Raw genomic sequence first — 18538 nt, 5'->3', positions numbered from 1 at the left:
TGGTACTGAGGATTCAAACCCAGAGCTTCATGCATACTAGGCAAACACTCTACCACTAAGCTACAATCCCAGCCCTAAAACTTATTTATTTATTTTTATTTTTTGGGTCCAGTCGTGGGGCCTGAACTCTGGGCCTGGGTGCTGTCCCTCAGCTCTTCGGCTCAAGGCTAGCGCTCTACCACTTGAACCACAGCGCCACTTCTGGCTTTTTTTTTTCTGCTTATGTGGTGCTGAGGAATCAAACCCAGAGCCTCATGCATGCAAGGCAAGCGCTCTACCACTGAGCCACCTTCCCAGCCTCCTTAAAATTTTTTTTTTTTTGGGTCTGGTCGTGGGGCCTGAACTCTGGGCCTGGGCACTGTCCCTCAGCTCTTCAGCTCAAGGCTAGTGCTCTACCACTTGAGCCACAGCACCACTTCCAGCTTTTTGCTTATGTGGTGCTGAGGAATCGAACCCAGAGCCTCATGCATGCAAGGCAAGCACTCTACCACTGAGCCACCTTCCCAGCCCCTTAAAATTTATTTTTGAAAATACTTATCAATGATCCACTGCTGAAGTTACATAATTTTCTAAAATTCAGTAGGCACAGAAGCTTGAGAATGTTTTTTTTTTTTTAAGTTTTGGCTTTTTTATTTAAGTGTATTGTCACTTAGCTCACACATACCACTTCCAAAAGTAGGTGACATAAAAATAATAAACAGAACAGAGCATACTGCTATTTGTCTGTTATCTTAGCACTCAGGAAATAAGGCTGGAGGCTCAAAAGTTTAAGGATAACCAGGGCTAGACAAGCTGTTATGGACTTTATTCCTTCTACTTGTGCTTCCCTCGTTACTAGGGAAATCTCTACCATACTCAGCTATTCAGTCAAGTGATGTTGAATCCGGAGAACAATCTCCAAATCACAAAATATCTGGATTATAGGTGTGAGCCACAGCACCCAGGTCAGAGATCTTAGCCTTCACTCTTTAGAGCCCTTATCACAAAACAGGAAATCATTCTAGCCTCTTCTTTTATTGCTACCAGAGAAAAAGTTCAAAAGCTTATCAGCAGACTGGTAAGATATTTACCTTTTTTAAAAAACAGAATTGTCCTTTACTACTTCAGCTGAGATCCCAGCAAAGTAGGCTTCTAGTGGGAATTTATCTCTGTGGTAGAGCTTCTGCTTAATATGTACAAGGCCCTAGGTTCCATCCCCAGCACCAAAATAAATAGACTCTAGAGAACTCTCCCACATTTGAATAATGTGTACTATAGAACACCTTTAGTTATACCTCAATTGTCACACAAATGTAATTACAGACCGATTTTTGTTTATTTGTTTGTTTTTTGTCGATTATAGGGCCTGAACTCTGGGCCTGGGCACTCTCCCTCAGCTCTTCAGCTCAAAGCTAGCTCTCTACCACTTGAGCCACAGCACCACTTCTGGCTTTTTCTGCTTATGCGGTTCTAAGGAATCAAACCCAGGGCCTCATGCATGCAAGGAAAGCACTCTACCACTGAGCTACCTTCCCAGCCCCCAGACCATTTATTAATGATTAAATTCATCTTTAACCTTTTGGAGGACATTCATCCTAGCAGTTATACTGTTTTTCTTCCCATCTAAGTTCTTATTTTACTCATCTAAGTTCTTATTTCAAATAACATGTAGAAGAGCACTTTGAAAACCATATACAGTGCTGTTTTTGACTGTAGAGAACTACACATCTTCCCCAGATTCCAATACCCAGCTTTTTGGCTCTGCAAACATAATTTTTTTCATCTATAAACCCAGAGCTGTCCAGCAATTCACAAGTTCACCAGTAATACATCTTTCTGGTCTCATACTGCTGGACCCTCGTGGCTCACTCCTGTAATCCTAGCTACTCTGGAAGCTGAGATCTGAGGATCGTGGGCAGGAAAATCCATGAGACTCTTATCTCCAATTAACCACCAGTTAATTGGCACACTATGCTTCAAGTGGTAGAGTGCTCACCTTGAGCTGAAGAGCTCCAGGACAATGCCCAGACCCAGAATTCAAGCCCCATTACAAAAAAAAGAAATACTCATACTGCCTACTTAGGGAACTCCCTTCTTCATCAACAAAGTAATAAAATGTTACTTAGTAAGTGTAGAATTGGAGCAAAGGAAATTGGTTTGTCTTTGGAGATATTTACTTTATGTAGGCTATGGAAAATTCTGATCAGCCATCCCTATCTCCTAATAAAATCTGCATTCTCAGGGACCAAAATACCTCATGATTGCAAAATGCAGTGTTATTTTCTTTTGAATAAAATATTCTAATGTTCTACTGTGTAAACTTCTATGTATCTAACTTTTTAGCCTGAACTTAAAATGTAGTTACAACCTTTAGTTAATTATATTTTGGTTTTCATGATTATGCCTTGTCACTTTAAGTGGATTTAGATGATCAATTTGTTTGGTTGGTTGTTTGTTTTGCCTGTCCTGGGGCTTGAACTCTGGGCCTGGGCCTGTCCCTGAGCCTCTTTGTGCTCCAGGCTAGCACTCTACCAATTAAGCCACAGTGCCACTTCTGGCTTTTTTGAGTAGTTGGTTGGAGTCTCACAGAGTTTCCTGCCTGGACTGGCTTTGGGATCCTCAGATCTCAGACATTATGAGTAGCTAGAATTTCAGACATGAGCCATTGTTGTCCAGCCATATGTATTTTTTATAAACAATTTCTTAAATTATTTCTCTAAAGTTTGTGCATATTATATTGAACCACATTGATAAACTTTGTCTGAGCTCAAATTCTGGAAGTGTAGCTTATTTACTGTTGTCACTTGTATCTAAATTTAAATTATTTTATCCCCATTATTCATATTTTAGAAATAGCAGACTGAGTTAGGTCTGTCTGGCATAATTAATAGTATAGATTTGTGTCTCTGATTCATAAGAATTTATATATTATTCACTATTCCTGCCTTCATTTTCATTTAATTTTCATTTTAAAAAAATGAAACAACCTAAATATAGAATCATGTCTCTTTTAAATCTGTTTAACCTAACTAGTTGTTTTTGGACTACACCATAAAATGCTATGAGAGTTTTATGACTGGTGCTGATAGCTTTGAAGACAAGAATGCAGAGTTACAGTCAAAGATGAGTAAGTATTCTTGGTCCCAATGTGCTTGTCTTTAGTCATTTAAAGTGGTAGTTTATGTGGCCTTTCTGATGTTTGTAATAGCTACTCTGAATATTGAATGTATTGCGCATACTAAAAGATTTTCATCTTGGTTGTTTTTCTGGTAGAAACAATAGATAGACAGAATGCTGGTATTGGAGACAGATCTAAGTCATCACCTTTCGTTTTTTGATTTTTTTGTTTTTTGTTTTTTGGGGTCCAGTCATGTGGCTGAACTCTGGGCCTGGGCGCTATCCCTCAGCTCTTCAGCTCAAGGCTAGTGCTCTACCACTTGAGCTACAGCGCCACTTCCGGTTTTTTTCTTTTTGCTTATGTGGTGCGGAGGAATTGAACCCAGGGCCTCATGCATGCAAGGCAAGCACTCTACCACTGAGCCAGCTTTCCAGCCCTAAGTCATCACCTTTATATGACCTTAACAACAACCTCTCTGATAAAGCTTTACTGGATGAGATGGCAGTGGAATAAAATACCAAGTGCACTACTGGGAGCATTGAAGATAATTAGCAAATGTTATTTCTCTTGGGAGACAATGTCCCTGTTGTGTCCTTGCTTTATTGTTTGAGAAATTAAAGCACCAAAAGACCTAGGTCTTTTTTCAAAAATTTCAGGCCATTTTATTTCCAAATAAATTATTTTAAATAAGGTATTATTTAGTGGCATTCAATTTTTGCCAGCTAACTCTAAAATGACCCAGGGTATTATTTTGTAGTTTGTTATACTAATAAAATTATTATATATAAATGTTAGACAGGTGGGTAGAATATTGTAAGATGTGTGAGTCACTCATCCAACGTCAGTGGTATCAGTCATGGTACAAAAAGATAATATTCCCTATGCTCCCCTGAGTATGAAAAACATTACTCTTCTGTTACTCTTACTTTTGTTAGTGGGGGTGGTGGTTATGGGGCTTGAACTCTGGGCCTGAGCTCTTGAGCTCAACGCTAGTGCTATACCGTTTTGAGCCACAGCGCCACTTCTTACGTTACTTTTAATTTTTCTGAAGAATAACTTAAGATAGTTTCACCTTGTACACATGAGAAAGGGGGCAAGATAAGTAATGCTTTGTTTTAAAAAAAACAATTCAGAAAATATTTAGTGATCTATTTAATAGTTCTGTTAAATGCCAAAACATGAATACACTCATTCATTCAACCAAATTTTTATTGTATACCTATGTACCAGCCACTATTTATGCACCAAATAAGGAATGAGAAGTAAAAAAATCTTTGACTCTGCCTGGCTCCAGTGATAATCTTACCTACTCAAGAGGCTGGGATCTAAGGATCACAGTTAGAAGCCACCCTGGGTAGGAAAGTTCATGAGACTCTTAACTCCAGTTAACTACAAAAAGCTGAAAGTGGAGCTGCGGCTCAAGTGATAGAACACTTATCTTGAGCAAAAAAGCTGTGGGACAATGCCTAGGCCAAGTTCAAGCCCCAGGACCAGCTCACACACGTCCAATGATGAAAGGTACTTTGAAGAAAAGTCAGCCAGTGAGAGGCAACTAGTAAGTACAATGGAGCCAAGGGGAGAATTTTGCTGTTTTATATAGAATAGTATTTATTAATAGTATTTTGAGCAGAGATCAGAAGGAATTGAGGGAACAAGCAATGGTGAAAATGTAGAGAAAAATGTTGTAGGCTGATGCTTATGAAGCTTTTGGATTTTGTCTCCAGAGAATTTATATAATGTGGACGCTTCCAAGTTGGAATCATTAGCAGCAAAAAACAAAGCACTGAATGAACAGATTGCAAGATTGGAACAAGAACGAGAGAAGGAGCCGGTGAGTAAAAATACTTACATACTAACTTAGCAGCTCTTTAGACGCAGGTCTCCATAGAGAGTACTGCCTGTCTTTTTAAAAGTTTTTAAATGCTCTAAAACAGTAAGCTTCCTAAAAGTTTGTTGTTGTTGTTGTTTTAAAGTAAGATAGACCTCCTAGTGAAAACATGTTTGGTATCTGTAGAGCTGTGTTTTCCCTTGTGGCCCCTCAGTTTTGGACTAATGGTGCTCAGAATATGATGAAAGGTTTCTACCTATTTACATAAGACCAAAAGTATCTTCTGAAAAAGGTCCCCAAGGTTTGTCCCTCTAGGGAACACTATTGTCTCAACCAGAGAAACCCTGAGTTTTAGAGTTATTGAAAAAGGAATGGTAATAAAATAGCTTATATAAAGATACTATAGACTAAATATTTTCTACAATCTACGCAAGAATACAAATCTTTTTAATTAGATATGTTTTTTACTATGGCCCTTGTTTTTTGTTTTGTTTTCTTTGCAAGCTGATTTTGAAAATCTGGGTAATAATAATAAAAAATAATAAAATAATAATAAATTAAAAATAAAAAATGAAAAGAAACTGCTAATTTTGCATTTTCTAAGATAACTTTGAATGATTATTGCTTTCTTTTAAAATAAAATGTGGAAGGATCATTGGTGAGAATAAATTGATAAGCTTTTCTCTTAAAGAATCGTCTAGAGTCATTGAGGAAACTGAAAACTTCCTTACAAGCAGATGTTCAAAAATATCAGGCATATATGTCCAACTTGGAATCTCACTCAGCCATTCTGGACCAGAAATTAAGTGGTCTTGATGAAGAAATTGCTAGAGTCGGTAAGCACTTAATGCTATAAAGCCATCACTTCGACTAACATGTGGATGTTTGTAAGTTTGTTTCATGTACAAATAACTGTGTTATCCATATCTTTTTTTACCTTCTGTAATAAATTTCTATAGCAGGCTACCAAGTAAGTTTCATTGCCTTCTGTATTAGTTTCCTGTGGCTGCTATAACAATTCATTACCACCGGGCGCTGGTGGCTCACGCCTGTAATCCTAGCTACTCAGGAGGCTGAGATCTGAGGATCGCGGTTCAAAGCCAGCCTGGGCAGGAGAGACCGTGAGACTCCCATCTCCAATAAACCACCAGAAAACCAGACGTGGCACTGTAGCTCAAGTGGTAGAGCGCTCGCCTTGAGCTGAAGAGCTGAGGGACAGCGCCCAGGCCCAGAGTTCAAGCCCCAGGACCGACAAAAAAAAAAAAATTCATTACGAAGTTGGTGGCTCAAAAAATAGAAATTTGTTCTCTTAGTTATAGCTTCTGTAAGTCCAAGATCCAAGACTCCAGGGACTCAGGAGAAATATTTGCTTCTTTTAGCTTCTGGTGCTTGATAGCATTTCACCTTGCTCCAATCTCTGCCTCCATCTTCACATTGTGTATGTGTCTGTCTCTCTTTTTCCCTCTTCCTATCCTTCCCTCTTCACTTGCTGTTAGACTAGACGACCCCAAACTCAGTCCTGCTGCTTCTGCCTCCCAGGTATTGGGATTAAGAGTGAGTACTACTATACAGGACTAGCTTCCCCTTTCTATGGATTTAAATTTTCCCTCTGCATTACAAGGACACTTATGGTGATGTTTATGGCCCACTTAAACAGTCTAGGGTTGTCTTCTCACAGCATTCTTAATCATATCTGAAAAAACACATTTTTTTAAATGTAATATTTGTAAGTTTTAGACTTTCAGATTTCATGTATTTGGGTAAACATTATTCAGCCTACTATACCTTCTAACATGTTTTCATGTACATGGCTCACAGAGATCTACCTTAATAACACTATAAGTATATTCTATTTTTTTTTTTTTGATTTTTGTTTTTGCTCGTTTGAGGGCTTGAAATCAGGGACTGGGCGCTGTTGTCCCTGACCTGCTTTTGCTCAAGGCTAGAGCTCTATCATATGAGTCACTGTGCCATTTCCAGCTTTTTCCAAGTAGTTTATTGGAGATAAGAGTCTCACAGGGACTTTTCTTCCTGAGATGGCTTCAAACTGCAATCATCAGATCTCAGACTCCTGAGTAGCTAGGACTACAGGCATGAGCCAACAATGCCCTTTTTTTTTTTTTTTTTTTCGGTCATAGGGCTTGAACTCTGGGCCTGGGCACTGTCCCTCAGCTCTTCAGCTCAAGGCTAGCACTCTACCACTTGAGCCACAGCGCCACTTCCTCATAAATGTTTTATATAAATATACAGACTACTTGTAATTAAAAACCCAGATTCTTAATTTCTGCCTATCTCAGTGTGCTATCAATATCTTAACCATCTAAGCAGCTGTGTACATAAACTGAAAATAAGATGAAAAAGTACAAGTACTACAGTTTTTCATGTATTTAAGTACTGGACCTTAACCTCAGTTTCTTGCTCTTGATTAGCTTTTATACTCAAGACAATGCTCTACCACTCAAGCTACCACCTCCACTTCTGGCTTTTTGCTGATTAGTTCAAGATAAGAGTTTCTTGGTTTACTGCCCCTGCTGGCTTCAAATTGAGATTCTTGGATCTCAGCCTGCTAAGTAGATAAGATTACCGATAGGAGACACTAGTACATAGCCTAAATACTACATTTCTTACAACCAAATCACAACTAAAGAAACTGCCCACTGGATACTGGTAGCTCATAACTCTAATCCTAGCTACTCAGAAGGCAGAGATTTGAGGATCGCAGTTCAAAGCCAGCAGGGGCAGGAAACTCTTATCTCCAATAAACCACCAGGAAAACTGAAAGTAGCACTGTGACTAAAGTGGTAGGCACTAGCCTTGAGCTGAAGAGCTGAGGGACAGCACCCAGGCCTGGAGTTCAAGCCCCACAACCAACAGGAAAGAAAAAAGAAAAGAAACTGTGCCTACATCCTATGTCTTAATAAACACATCTCAGTCTTAGTTCTTCATCCCTGGAAATTGTTGTGGAACATATGATTGCTGTATAACTTCAAGAAGCAAAGGGACATGTCTGAAATGACACGATACTGGGCTACAGTTGAAAAATCCAATTTTCCTGGAGTCTGTTTGTGTTTTATTCTTTTAGGTTTTTATAGGTTATGTCTATCTTGTAGGATATGTGTAGATGATCTTTAAAATGTTTACTTGAACTCTGAAGTTTTTTTTTAGTATTCCTCATCTGTCCTTATCCTGGAGTATTTGCCAAATTAGGTTTGTTATGTTTTATGTTGTTTTCTTCTGGTTTGTTTTCTTTTTTTTTTTTTTTTTTTTTTTTTTGGTCAAGTCGTGGGGCCTGAACTCTGGGCCTGGGTGCTGTCCCTCAGCTCTTTAGCTCAAGGCTAGCACTCGACCACTTGAGCCACAGCGCCACTTCTGGCTTTTTTCTTTTTGCTTATGTGGTGCTGGGGAATTCTGGTTTGTTTTCTGTTTGTAGTACTAGGATTTTACCTCAGGGCTTTCAATTGCTAGGCAGACACTCTACTACTGGAGCTATGATACCAACCCTTTTTGCTATAGTTGTTTTTGAGATAAGGTCTTTCAGCATAGGCTAACCTGGACCTCATCCTCCCATTGTCAGCCTCCTGCATAGCTGGAATGACAGTCATGTGCTACCATGCCCAATTATTGATTAAAATAATGTCTGGTGAACTTTTTGCCTAGGCTGGCCTTGACCCCCAATCCTCTTGATCTCTGCCTCCCAAGTAGCTGGGAGTATAAGAGTACTGAGCTGTCATGCCTGACTCACATGTATGTTTGTGATTTGCTGTAAAGGAACTCTTTAAATATTGTACATTTAGCCTGGCCCCTAGTCATGTCCTTTGCTTGTTCTGTATCATGACAGGGAGCTATATGCTCATTTCTAACTTGGTTTCTAATGTAATTAAATCAATATATTTTTAAATTTTATTGTACAGAGGAGTTACAGTTACATAAGTAAATAACGTAGTGAGTACATTTCTTGTCAAACTTGTTACCCCCTCCCTCATTTTTCTCCCACTTTCCCTCCCCCCAATTTGCCCCCCCCCAATTGTACAGATCATTTCCAACATAGTGTCTTGTGAGTATTGCTGTTGCATTGGTTCACCCTTTGTCCTTTGTCTCACCATTTTGTGATTCCCATTCCCTTCACTAGTAGATAAATGTATATACGATACCCATCATACCAAAATCAAATACAGTGACAACAGGGGATAAATCATAGGGGGAGAAATGCAAAAGAAACAAAAAAATCACGTTAAAAATGACAAAAATCAGTATTTTTGACATTGGTACTTTATCTTCTTTTTACAAATATCATGCTTCTTATTTACTCTTATGAATAATTTGCGGCAAACTAAGTAGAGTAATATTTATAACTGTTAACCAAGTATGTTTTGATTCTATGAGTATTTTAAATTTCTTGATTATTTAAAGTAATTTTAGCCAAGAATTGATAAGATAGAATGTAACTATAGGTATATGCTGTGAGTTTTTATACAGATACATAAATATATCTAATTTTTTTTTTTTTTTTTGCTTAAATCCACTGATTCTTTTGTCTTTTCTTTTTCTTTTTCTTTTTCCCATACTTTGGGATTGGAATTGAATTTGGGACCTTATAACTTTATTTTTTATTTTAAGCTCACCTGTGAAGCTTTCCCATTACTGTTCTGCAAATAGGTATGTCAAAGCCAACCTAATGATCCTCTTAGCACTCAGGATGATTTTCTTTACCCAACTGGGCATCCTCATTCATTTATCCCAACTACTATAAAAGTACTATCATATTCTATATGAGTCATGAATTGGAAAAACACATTTGATAAATAGACACAGCAAGACACTAGCCAGTACAGTTAACCACTAAAAATTGGTTTATTGGGGCTGGGAAGGTGGCTCAGTGGTAGAGCACTTGCCTTGCATGCCTGAGGCCCTGGGTTTGATTCCTCAGCACCACATAAACAAAAAGAAAAAAGCCGGAAGTGGTGCTGTGGCTCAAGTAGTAGAGCTAGCCTTGAGCTGAAGAGCTAAGGGACAGTGCCCAGGCCCAGAGTTCAGGCCCCACGACCGGACCTCTCTCCCCCCCCCCAAAAAAAAAAACTGGTTTATTTTAATATTTTTATGTTATGGAAAACTATAATTCTGAATTACTCAGAAAATCATATAGGAATATTTAAAAGAAAACACTTAAGCCGGGCGCTGGTGGCTCATGCCTGTAATCCTAGCTACTCAGGAGGCTGAGATCTGAGGATCGCGGTTCAAAGCCAGCCCGGGCAGGAGAGACCGTGAGACTCCTATCTCCAATAAACCACCAGAAAACCGGAAGTGGCGCTGTAGCTCAAGTGGTAGAGCGCTCGCCTTGAGCTGAAGAGCTGAGGGACAGCGCCCAGGCCCAGAGTTCAAGCCCCACGACCGACAAAAAAAAAAAAAAGAAAACACTTAAATGAATAAAATGAATATCTGTCCCTTTTTTTTTTTCTGTTAGTTGTGGGGCTTGAACTCAGGGCATAGGCATTATCCCTGAGCTTTTTGCTCAAGGTTAGCATTCTGCCACTTTGAGACACAGTACCAGTTTCAGTGTTCTGGTTAGTTGGAGATAAGAGTCTCATGAAGCCAGGCACCAGTGACTCACGCCTATAATTCTTGCTACTCAGGAAGCTGAGATCTGAGGATCGCGGTTCAAAGCTAGCCCAGGAAGAAAAGTCTGAAAGACTCTTATCTCCATTTAACCACCAGAAAACTGAAATTGGGTGCTGTGGCTAAAGTGGTAGAGCGCTAGCTTTTTGCTGAAGAGCAGGCCCAGAGTTCAAGCTCCATGACTGATGATCCCACCCAAAAAAAAGTCTCACTGGGCTGGGAATGTGGCTTAGTGGTAGAGTGCTTGCCTTGCATGCATGAAGCCCTGGGTTCATTCCTCAGTACCACATAAACAGAAAAGGCTTGAAGTAGTGCTGTGGTTCAAGTGGTAGGGTGCTAGCCTTGAGCAAAATAGAAGCTCAATGACAGTGCCTAGGCCCTGAGTTGAAGCCCAGGACTGGCAAGAGAGAGAGAGAGAGTCTCACTGACTTTCCTGGGTTGACTGAACTGTGATCCTCAAATCTCAACCTCCTGAGTAGTTAGGATTACAGGCTTGAGCCACCAGCACCCAGCTTGTCCTTGAATATCAGGATTCTTAACTGCAATCAATACAAATGGGAATCATTTTTTTTCATATAGTGTTTTCTGAAAACCATAGTAGGCTAATACATAAGTATTATCTTCAAGAATATTACCAAAATTGCATCAAGCAGGATTATTCCCTACCCCAAAAATGGGTGTAATTTGAGTATTTAGATATTAACTTTATTAAATAATGACATTAGTTTCTTTGTAGAAACAGAAGAAAATAAAATCTGCTTTTTCTATTACAGAACTAGAATGTGAAGCAATAAAGCAGGAGAATGCTCGACTACAGAATATTGTTGATAACCAAAAGTACTCAGTTGCTGACATCGAGAGAATAAATCATGAAAAAAATGAACTGCAGCAGACCATTAATAAATTGACCAAAGAGCTAGAGGCCGAACAACAGCAATTATGGAATGAGGAGCTAAAATATGCCAGGGGCAAAGAGACAGTAAGTCATACCATTTCGAGAAGGGCAGTACATCAGAGCTGAACTTTGTAAAGGTGTATTCCAACCAAGAATTCAGTATATACAATAAATTCTAAAGTTTATATAGCCTGTTAGCATTGTCATATAGTAACACCCCAGTTTCTCTCAAGCAAAAGGTAGGTTGCAATTTATAACAATAAACTAAAAAATAAGCAAAAAAAAAAAGGCCATCAAAATAATTTTCATAAACCCCATCTCCTTTTCTGAAAGAGGAAATAGTCCTCTCCTCTTATATCTCTTCACCACTCAGACATGTTTGTCACACCCACAATGTGCCACTTTGCACATATATGGGAAATATGGATAACAAGACAGACTTTCCTGTCAGGAAACTTCCAACCTTGTTTGTATCCTCTACCATACAGATAATCATAGATATTTACATACAGCATCTAGTATACCTAACCCAGATTTAGTGAACATGGCATGTGGAAATGAATACATTCTTAGAAAAAGCCTCCTTAAGGAGATAAAACCTGGAACTAAATTGGAAAGGACAGGAAGAGTTAGCATGGCAAGGGAAGAAGGACTAGCAAAACAGAAACAAAAAAAAACAAGGAATATATGGGGAAGCTCAGTTTACAGCCTAATGTGTAATCCTTTTATGAAGCTTAATAATAAGGGCTTGAGCATACACAGCAGGAAATGAGACTCCAAAGACTAGCACAGATGAGACAGTAGAACTCTTTTTCATGTTTACAAGTTTATTGTGAAAATTTCTAAAATTTATGAACAGATGTGTCACATTTCAGAAAGATGGTATTTGGCAATGTGAAAAAAATGTTGGAAGGGAATGATACAGTTGCATAGAATGTTAAGTGTTAATAATCTAGTGAGAAACTATAAGACGAATTTAGGTATGTATTGCTAATGATGATTCTAAAAACTATTCTGACTACTTTATGGTACAGTAAATGAGATAGAAGGAAAGTTGGCCAGGAGGAGTAACACTCACCTAAGAATGAAAGAAAAGGAAGATATCAGAAACAGAAATGAATATATTGTATTCATAGGGCATCCAAGAGAAAACATACTAGACTACTGTAGATTTGCACCTAGACTTAAGCTTAAAAACAAAATTGCCAGATGCTGTGGCTCAGACCTGTAAGCCCAGTTACTCAGGAAGTTGAGATCTGAGGATCGCTGTTAGGAGCCAGCCCAGTCAGGAAATTCCATGAGACTCTTATCTCCAATAAACTACTCAGAAAATGCCAGAAGTGACACTATGGCTCAAGTGTAAGCACTACCCTGAGCACAAAACTTATGAACACAGGGCTGGGAAGGTGGCTCAGTGGTAGAGCGCATGCCTTGCATGCCAGAGGCACCACATAAGCAAAAAGAAAAAAGCTGGAAGTGGTGCTCTGGCTCAAGTGATAGAGTGCTAGCCTTGAGCTGAAGAGCTGAGGGACAGCGCCCAGGCCTAGAGTTCAGACCCCATGACAGGACCCGAAAAAAAAAACAAAAAACTTATGAACAGCATCCCGGCCCTGAGTTCAAGCCCTAGGACCAGCAAATAAAATAATGAAAACATATGGCTGGCAATGTGGCTCAACTAGTAGAGTGGTCTGCTTAGCAAATACAAGGCCCTGACTCCAAACCCCAGTTCCATGAAAGAAAAAAAACACGAAGAACCAAATTAGTAAATGTAATTTTATTTATAGATAGTACTTTAACTTGTTAGCCAACAATGTTGATAAAACACATTTTTTGACCATATGTATGTCCAGGCAATTGAAGTTTATTCTCACTTTTCTTGTCTTTTATAGATATTCTCTACTAGTACCTTAATATATATACACTCCTCACTCATATTTTTAAATGTAGCTTATTAAATGGGAACAAAGAGGGTTAGCATTTGCTGTGTATTCACAAAGCTCCTTACCACCACAGGTTTGATCCCTAGCACCACAGCTTTTTAAAAAACAAAAAAGGCTGGGCCCTGATGGCTCATGTCTATAATCCTAGCTACTCACGAGGCTGAGATCTGAAAATCACTGTTCAAAGCCAACCCAGGCAGGAAAGTCCATGAGACTCTTATCTCCAATAAACCATTAGAAAAAAACAGAAGTAGCACTGTGGCTCAAGCGGAAGAGCACTTGCCTTGAGCTGAAGAGCTGAAGGATAGCACCCAAGCCCAGAGTTCAAGCCCCATAACGGACAAAAAAAAAAAAAAGGAAAAAGTACCTATCTGGCACATAGTTAATACTTTTCTAGAGCACACAGTGCCACATGACTGAAATATCTGCACTCAAAAGGCATCCTAGACTACGTAATAATAATATCTCAAAAAAATGAATGAAGCCGGGCACCAGTGGCTCACGCCTATAATCCTAGCTACTCAGGAGGCTGAGATCTGAGGATCACGGTTCAAAGCCAGCCTGGGCAGGAAAGTCCTTGAAACTCTTATCTCCAATAAACCACCAGAAAACCGGAACGCTGTAGCTCAAGTGGTAGAGCACTCGCCTTGAGCTGAAGAGCTGAGGGATAGCACCCAGGCCCAGAGTTCAAGCCCCATGACCAACAACAACAAAAAAAAAATGAATGGATGAAGGAAAGAAAAAGAGAACGGTAGGAAGTGGCACTGTAGAGTGCTTGCCTTGAGCTGAAGAGCTCAGGGACAGTGCCCAGGCCCAGAGTTCAACCTTGAGACTCTGATCTCCAATTAACCAACAAAAAGCCAGATGTAGTGGTGTGGTAGAGTACTTTCCTTGAGCACAAAAAGCTAAGAATGCATGGCCCTTGAGTTCAAGTTCATGTACCAAAAAAAAGTGTGATTTTAAAAGTCATTTTTTTAAATATTTCTTTTAAAAAAACATAGATTAGAAAATTCAGGATTGAGGCTAGGAAGGTAGCTCAGTGGTAGAGTGCAGGCCTTGCATGCATGAGGCCCTGGGTTCAATTCCTCAGCAACACATAAGCAGAAAAAGCCGGAAGTGGTGCTGTGACTCAAGTGGTAGAGCACTAGCCTTGAGCTGAAGAGCTAAGGGACAGTGCCCAAGCCCAGAGTTTAGTTCTCACAACCAACCAAAAAAAAAGAAAAGAAAATTTCAGGATTAAGTTTTAAGGTAAATTTTTCATCTTTGTATTTTTAATTGTAACATTTGTTTACTGGTAAATGTAGTTGTTAAGACCTAAACTTAATTGAGAAAAATTTAGCCTCTAACTTTTGCTCAAAAGTAATGATTTTCTGTTATTACCTCCAGCACTTTTTCCTAGCCCGGTAGTTATTACATATATTTATCATTGTTAAAATAATTAAAATTCTACAGCAACAGTGTTAGCCTAAGAAGGTAATACTAGTTTCCTGTTCTATATTATAGCCATAATACAAAAATAATTTTTTAATCATTCAGGGCTTAACTATTTTATATTATTAAAAGCCTATAGTATACATACATATCTGACTCTTTTTTTTAAGTTTAGCAAGCATTTATCTTTTAGCTTATAGTAGTTTTATCAGGGGAGAGGAATTTCATTGTTATATCTCTACATATGTTTACCTGTATTCCAATCAATCTCATCCTTTGATCATCGTACTCCCTACTCCCCTACCCCAAAAAATTACATGCCCAACAGATTTGCTTGTTCTGTTTTCATAGTTGCAGATAATCTATCGTGACAGTATTCACTCCTTTGTTTTCCATGCCAGCCCAACCTCTTCTGCTAGTCCTCATATACATAGTTGATAATATGAAACATGTTCAGTATAAGCAGTAAACATTATATACATAGTTGATAATATGAAACATGTTCAGTATAAGCAGTAAACATTACCTCCTTTCCTTGCCGTGTTTGGCTATAATTTGTCTTTTACCTTAGCTATCTATATTCCTCTTTTCTGGGTAAGCTCTGTCTCCATGTATCAAGGAAGGAAAAAACTATACATTTATAGGAGTACATAGCTCAGTGATAGAGCCATACTGAGAGTATTCAAGGTAAGAAATAGACAATGGTGGTAAGCCCAAAATCTTTGATTCTAGAATTTGATAACCCTGAGTTTTAGTCCTGGATTTGCTACTACCTACCTTGCATCTTAGCATGCCATCCTATCTCATATCCACCATGCCCTCCTTTAGGAAATGAAGTATGATTTAACTAAATTGATGAGTCTGAAATTATTTCAGGATACCTTATCTGCCAAACACTATGTGAGAAAGAGATAGATAGATTAGATAGATAGATAGATAGATAGATAGATAGATAGATAGATAGATAGATAGATAGATAGATAGATAGATAGATAGATAAAATTAGTCATCCTAAAGTATTAATTATACTGTAAGAATTTAAAAAAATCTGGCCAGCGTCCAGGAAGGTGGCTCAGTAGGAGAGTACTTGCCTCGCATGCATAAGGCCCTGTGTTTGATTCCTCAGTACCACATAAAAATAGAAAAAGCCTGTAGTAGTGTCATGGCTCAAGTAGTAAAAACACTAGCCTTGAGCTGAAGAGCTCAAGAACAGCGCCCAGCCCAGAGTTCAAGACCCAAAACCGAAAAAAAAAATCTGGCCAGCAGAGAGACAGTGGCCTGGAGATGGGTGAGAGCAGGGTCATAGACAGTATGAAGACAGCTTAGAGTTCTAGGTTGCCTGCGAGTTGGCTAAGAAAAGGGTGAAAGAATGGCAACTGGACATAAGTGTTCATTTGAGTCATTTTTTTATTGAAAATGTCATCTGTCATCTTTGTTTCTGGATTAATTAATTTACATTCATATGTGAACTTGGTAGTAACCATCTAGACATTGAACTACATCTCAGTTCATAGGGGACTAATATGATAAGTTTGACTGTGTTAACTGGAAAGAAAAATCTAGAGACACATCTGTCAGGGCCGGGCACCGGTGGTTCACGCCTGTAATCCTAGCTACTCAGGAGGCTGAGATCTGAGGATCACAGTTCAAAGCCAGCCCGGGCAGGAAAGTCTGTGAGACTCTTATCTCCAATAAATCACTAGAAAACCGGGAGTGGCGCTGTGGCTCAGGTGGTAGAGCGCTCGCCTTGAGCTGAAGAGTGCAGGGACAGCACCCAGGCCCAGAGTTCAAGCCCCACAACAGCCAAAAAAAAAGACACATCTGTCATATGTCTGCCCTCCCTGCAGTTAAGCACATAAAGTGCATGAGCTATTTTCATTAAATTAAAAAGAAAAAAGAGCTAGGAGCATAACACAATGGTAAAGGACTTGCTTAGCTCATACCAGGCCCAGTGTTCAAACCACAGTACTGGAAAGTAAGAAAAGAAGGAAGGGTGGGAGGGAGGGAAATGGAAGTAGTAGAGAAGAAAAGAAAAACCTGCTTCTATTAAAACATGTTAAATAGCCGGGCTCTGGTGGCTCAAGCCTGTAATCCTAGCTACTCAGGAGGCTGAGATCTGAGGATCATGGTTCAAAGCCAGCCCGGGCAGGAGAGACCGTGAGACTCCTATCTCCAATAAACCACCAGAAAACCGGAAGTGGCGCTGTGGCTCAAGTGGTAGAGCGCTCGCCTTGAGCTGAAGAGCTGAGGGACAGCGCCCAGGCCCAGAGTTCAAGCCCCACGACCGACAAAAAAAAAAAAAAAAAAAACATGTTAAATATAGGACAGTCAGTGTTGCACTATAACAAATGATTTCTTGAAGTCTTTGAATTTTTTTCAATTTAATTTTTTTAATTTAATAATTGTGGTAAGATAGTTAACATTTATAATTAGACTACACAGAAGATTAAATAAGCATAAAATTTTATATAAAATTGCAGAAATGCTAACTGAAAATCACATTGAATGGGTTATTTTTAATAAATGTATTATTTTTAACATATGTTTTTGTATTCTCTCCTTACCAGATTGAAACACAGTTAGCAGAGTATCACAAATTGGCCAGAAAATTAAAACTTATCCCTAAAGGTGCTGAGAATTCCAGAGGTTATGACTTTGAAATTAAATTTAATCCTGAAGCTGGTGCCAACTGCCTTGTTAAATACAGAGCTCAAGTTTACGTAAGTAAATTAAACTATTAGTATCTGTAAACATCCAAACTTCACTATGTCCATTACTCCAGACTAAACAAAGAAATGAAGCAAAGAATCTCTTTTCTTTTCCTTCTTTTTGGCAGTAGATATGATAGCCCACCCTAGCTTGAGCATAAAGTCTGGGGCCCTACCTTGAAAATAACCAGTAGAAAAAGGGCCTGAAGGCTCAAATAGTACAGGGCCAGATTTGCAAGCACAAGGCCTTGAGTTCAGTCCTAGGAAACATTTTTTTAATAAACTATTATCAATAACATATCATGTTTTTAAATGTCATGCTTTGCTTTTATTCCCAAAACTGACTTGTATCACTATGTGAGAATACCTCCTCAGTAGACAAATTTTGTAATTAAACATCATGTATCACCTACATTTCTATGTACTTTATAGGCACCTCTAAAGGAACTCCTGAATGAAAATGAAGAAGAGACTAATAAAGCTCTAAATAAAAAAATAGGTTTGGAGGATACATTAGAACAAGTAAGTAATAAAACAGTGATTAAAAGCAAAGGTAAAGAGGACTGGGAAGGTGGCTCAGTAGTAGAGTGCTTGCCTCGCATGCATGAGGACCTGGGTTCGATTCCTCAGAACCACATAAGCAGGGGAAAAAAGCCGGAAGTGGTGCTGTGGCTCCAGTGGTAGAGCACTAGCCTTGAGCTGAAGAGCCGAGGGACAGTGCCCAAGCCCAGAGTTGAGGCCCCATGACGGACCAAAAAAACAAAAAAAGCAAAGGTAAAATTAAACCTAAAGTTAAACATGTTTGCAAAGTCTAATTGTTAAGGAATTAATATTAGTAAAATGTGATAAAGAAAATGCTGAATATAAACAACAGAAATAATTTGAAGTACTTTATCAAAGAATTTAAACATCTAGGCTTTACATGTTACTATGATGAAATGCTATAATACTAACATTTCCTTTTTTATGTATAATAATTGTCTGTTGAACTTGACATAATTGAATATATTTTTCATACTAAAATAA

At 38.8% G+C, this 18538-nt stretch overlaps 1 protein-coding gene across 1 annotated transcript in view; it reads left to right on the top strand.

Annotated features, from left to right (window-relative positions):
- The window catches only part of Ndc80 (NDC80 kinetochore complex component), a 49048-nt gene that overhangs the window by 18523 nt on the left and 11987 nt on the right, over nucleotides 1-18538 (top strand). Inside the window, exons 8-13 of the mRNA XM_042675236.1 lie at nucleotides 3013-3106; nucleotides 4822-4928; nucleotides 5617-5761; nucleotides 11312-11517; nucleotides 17372-17524; nucleotides 17945-18034. Coding sequence (XP_042531170.1) covers nucleotides 3013-3106; nucleotides 4822-4928; nucleotides 5617-5761; nucleotides 11312-11517; nucleotides 17372-17524; nucleotides 17945-18034 — 795 coding nt within the window. The remainder of the gene's footprint in view (nucleotides 1-3012; nucleotides 3107-4821; nucleotides 4929-5616; nucleotides 5762-11311; nucleotides 11518-17371; nucleotides 17525-17944; nucleotides 18035-18538) is intronic.

This window comes from Dipodomys spectabilis, unplaced genomic scaffold, assembly GCF_019054845.1.
Source record: "Dipodomys spectabilis isolate Male_0828 unplaced genomic scaffold, ASM1905484v1 ptg000024l, whole genome shotgun sequence".
NCBI lineage: Eukaryota > Metazoa > Chordata > Mammalia > Rodentia > Heteromyidae > Dipodomys > Dipodomys spectabilis.
The sequence above is the reverse complement of the archived record's forward strand: the minus strand, read 5'-3'. Positions and strand labels throughout refer to the sequence as shown.